This window comes from Pundamilia nyererei, unplaced genomic scaffold (genome assembly GCF_000239375.1).
Source record: "Pundamilia nyererei isolate P.nyererei 1_Seehausen unplaced genomic scaffold, PunNye1.0 scaffold00210, whole genome shotgun sequence".
Taxonomy (NCBI): domain Eukaryota; kingdom Metazoa; phylum Chordata; class Actinopteri; order Cichliformes; family Cichlidae; genus Pundamilia; species Pundamilia nyererei.
Genome location: NW_005187611.1, coordinates 851,137 through 854,566, shown reverse-complemented (window position 1 = coordinate 854,566; position 3,430 = coordinate 851,137). Strand labels below are relative to the sequence as shown.

General features: G+C 41.5%; 1 protein-coding gene across 2 annotated transcripts in view; it reads left to right on the top strand.

Moving 5' to 3' along the window:
- LOC102201779 (A-agglutinin anchorage subunit) overlaps nt 1-2,654 on the top strand; it is a 4,367-nt gene extending 1,713 nt beyond the window's left edge. Inside the window, exons 2-4 of one of the 2 annotated variants that reach the window (XM_005747996.1) lie at nt 280-414; nt 503-724; nt 2,089-2,654. In XM_005747996.1, the coding sequence (XP_005748053.1) occupies nt 280-414; nt 503-724; nt 2,089-2,132 (401 nt within the window). In that variant the 3' untranslated portion in view covers nt 2,133-2,654. Of the gene's footprint in view, nt 1-279; nt 415-502; nt 725-2,063 lie in introns of both variants that reach the window. The other variant, XM_013914620.1, reaches the window with a different exon arrangement.
- The last annotated feature ends 776 nt before the right edge of the window (nt 2,655-3,430 follow it).

The following is a 3,430-nucleotide window of genomic DNA, read 5'->3' as shown; positions in this document are numbered from 1 at the left end:
AAACCAAAAAGGTCAGTTTCCCCAAAATTCTCCAAACAAGAAATTCCTAAAAGAGCAGCCATATGAAGGTTTTCTGGTGCTTCGGTCTGAGTGGTTTACAAACAAGAACAGATTCTTGTTAGAGACACAGCTGACTGAAGAGGTTTGCAGCAGGATCAACAAGGAGAAACACCAGGCTGAACTAATGTAAAGACTTCCTGTGAATCAAAGGTTAAGGTAAAACAGTCCGCCCTCTCACCTACACCCAGCTCACCTGGAACCGCTTGTTTCTTCCTGCAGATGAAGCTCCTCCCCCTGCCTCTCATAGGTCAGACCCTGACAGCAGTGATGACTGTTCGACAGATGGCTCCTCCACCAATGACGTCTCTCGCCTCCTGCCCGCTCAGCCCTCATTGTCACCGTGGAAACAGAAAGGTGAGTAATTGTATCTGACCGAGTGTGATGTGGCTCAGTTTGACGTCTTCTGTGATGTCACCCGTGATGTCATGTCTCTGTTTCTCAGGTGTGGACAGCTCATCGTCAACATCCCCTCCCCCCGTCTGCACTCCTCCATCTTCCTCTATGAAATCTCCTCCTCCTCCACCTGCCTCTCGGTCGTCCACCTCTAACAGACATCATCATCATCACCACCATCAGAGCACCAAGCAGAAGCGTTTATCCTCCACTAAAAGCCAAGCCTCCTCCAAGACAGACGCCACCCACATTAAGGAGGTCGCTGGAGATGGTGAGACAATCAGCTTTATAGTTTTATCGTTGTGATATGTATCCGATAATCTTTTTTTAAAAGGCTTTAAAAGAAGGCACTACCTACAGGCTGCAGAGCTCATTACAGCCAGCCTGCAGCCCTGATGGTCCTCAGACAATCAGAGCCGTAAGTCCTCTTCGTGAAAAGGGTCCTTTAGTTCATCCACTCCCTAAAACATGCTGTGTTGTGCCTCCTCCTTTTTTATCTTCTATTATCTTATTAGTACACTGCCCATGAACAGATGTAACAGTATTTATAGCACAAAAAATAAAGGAAAAAAATCCTCTTTAAATTAAAAGCATGTTAATGTTGGGACGGTCTCCCTGGAGTGTTCGGTTTCTCTGAAGTATGGTGGTACAGATGTTCAGCCACTGGTTTGTGGACCATTTTGCAACTTTGGGTTTGGTGGTCATTGTCCTAGTTTTTATTACCAGAATTAATTGTATCTGGATGAAATTGGCAGGTGAAATGTAGCTCTCTTTTTTTAAGTCGAGCTTTTGAAAGTAGGACTTATTAGAAGGAGTGAATGTAGGTTATGGCATTAAAGCAGGGGTGGGGAACTCCAGGCCTCAAGGATCGGTGTCCTGCGGGTTTTAGATATCACCCTGGATCAATGAGATGCAATGAGAGGCATAGTTCGTTACTAGTTCTCTGAAAAACACAAGACATGTTGAGGAGGTGGTTTTAGCCATTTAAATCAGCTGTGTTGGATCAAGGACACATCTAAAACCTGCAGGACACCGGCCCTTGACACCTGGAGTCCTCATGCATTTCCCCCAGAAAGCCAGAAGAAGAGCATAAGCATCACAGGTATTGGCAGTTTTTTTACTGTCTGAAGTTCTTTGCCTAAAGGACCAAAATCAGATCAAAGAGTAACACATACTAGTGGTTTTTCCACTGCCCTATGATGAAAGTGCACAGCTGGTGGTGCAGATGTTTAAACTTTAAGCCAACAGAACCAAAGAGCAGCTTCATGGCTAACATGTTTACTCTTTAATCTTCCAAATCGAGATCTTGTTTTATTTCATGATAAATTCATAAAGGTGTTTTGTTGGAATGAAAATACATTTGGCTTGATGCGTAAGGAAGAGTGCAATTTTTGAAACATACTTTTTATGATAGTTTTAATGAGTAGCACATTAAACTACTGCGAGATTAACAGGAAGGGCTGCTGAAGAGTCTTTGTAGGACGATAACCGTTCCAAACTGCTGCTGTGAGCCGACCTTTGCGCTCTAAATGTGATGGAACAAAAACAGATCACATATCAGAAAAATGAAAACACTCCCATTTCTGTGTTTATCAGCCGTGCACCTCCAGCATGGAGGTTTGCTTATCTCTGCAGAGCACGCACGGGCCGATGAACCCTCCTGCTCCTCCCAGCATTAGGCGCTCTGCTTTCTACCAACCGACTCCCCGCAGGATGACAGGGTGATAGCAGCGCCCAGTGGTCATCAGATCTGTTAGAAGCTGCTTGTTTTCTCACAAAGTTTAAATGCCAGAACGTCCTGACTCTGCTCGTATGAGGCCACGTGACGAGAACTTTCTTGCTGCTTCCTGTTCATAACGGCTAAAATTCAGATTCCTACTTCTGATTCTGACAGTAAGAAAACTCACCGCTTGTCTTTACTCTCAGCTAAAAACTGTCTGCTTAGATAAAAACCCTCAGATGAAACTCAATAAACAAACACACAAAGACAATAACGTGCTGAAAAATGAAGCTACAATATTTCAAGAATAGAGTCACAATGTTGCATGAAAGAACAAAAAAAAGTCATCATCTCTTAAATCTGTGAAACTAAAAGTCATCTAGTTTCATTTTTTAGTTTTTCCAGAGTTTGTATGCAAAAACATTGAAACAATACAATGTGAAAAAAAGTTACATGGAGAAAAAGTTGTGTTAATGTAACATTAAGCCACTTGAAATTCATTGAAAATGAATGTTGTTAAAGATGTTAAAGAATTAAAATAATTCAATTACACTTATTTTCTGTCACCTGTATACAATTACAATGTTCATTCAATGTGACAGTTATTCGAGGATATAAAGGATAAATGTGTCATGCTTGGTATAAAGGAGGTATCGAGAAAAGCCATTTAAAAAGCCAATTTAACCAGGTCAAACTACATTAAAGGCACATGGGAACAATGGTTAAATAAAGAGACGATTTAACAAAGAAAAGGGGAAAAACTATTAAATACAGAGAGGTTTGATTGGGTAATTCGACACAGGTGGAACTAATTAAGGTGCCGCAAACAATCTTGAAAGGAAGAAAAGCAGGAAATAAAACCAGAATAGGACACATGAGGAAACTCAGCTTTAAAGTGAAACAGGAAGTGAACAAAACACATAAATCTAACACAGAAACCTGAAGATAAAAGGCAGCAGAAACTACAAATATCAAGGGCAACTACAAAACTAGCTAATATAGTAGGAACTGTGACAAGATAGGGATTATGTTGACTTTTGATTCAATTCAGTTCAATTCAATTGAGGTTTATTTATAGTGCCAAATAACAACAACGGTCACCTTAAGATCCTTTATATTGTAAAGACCCTGCAATACTACAGAGAAAACCCCAAAACTCAGCCCAGCCCCTGTGAGCAAGCACTTGGAAATCGTGGGAAGGAAAAGCTCCCTTCTAAGAGGAGGAAACCTCGGGCAGAACCAGGATCAGGGAGAGGC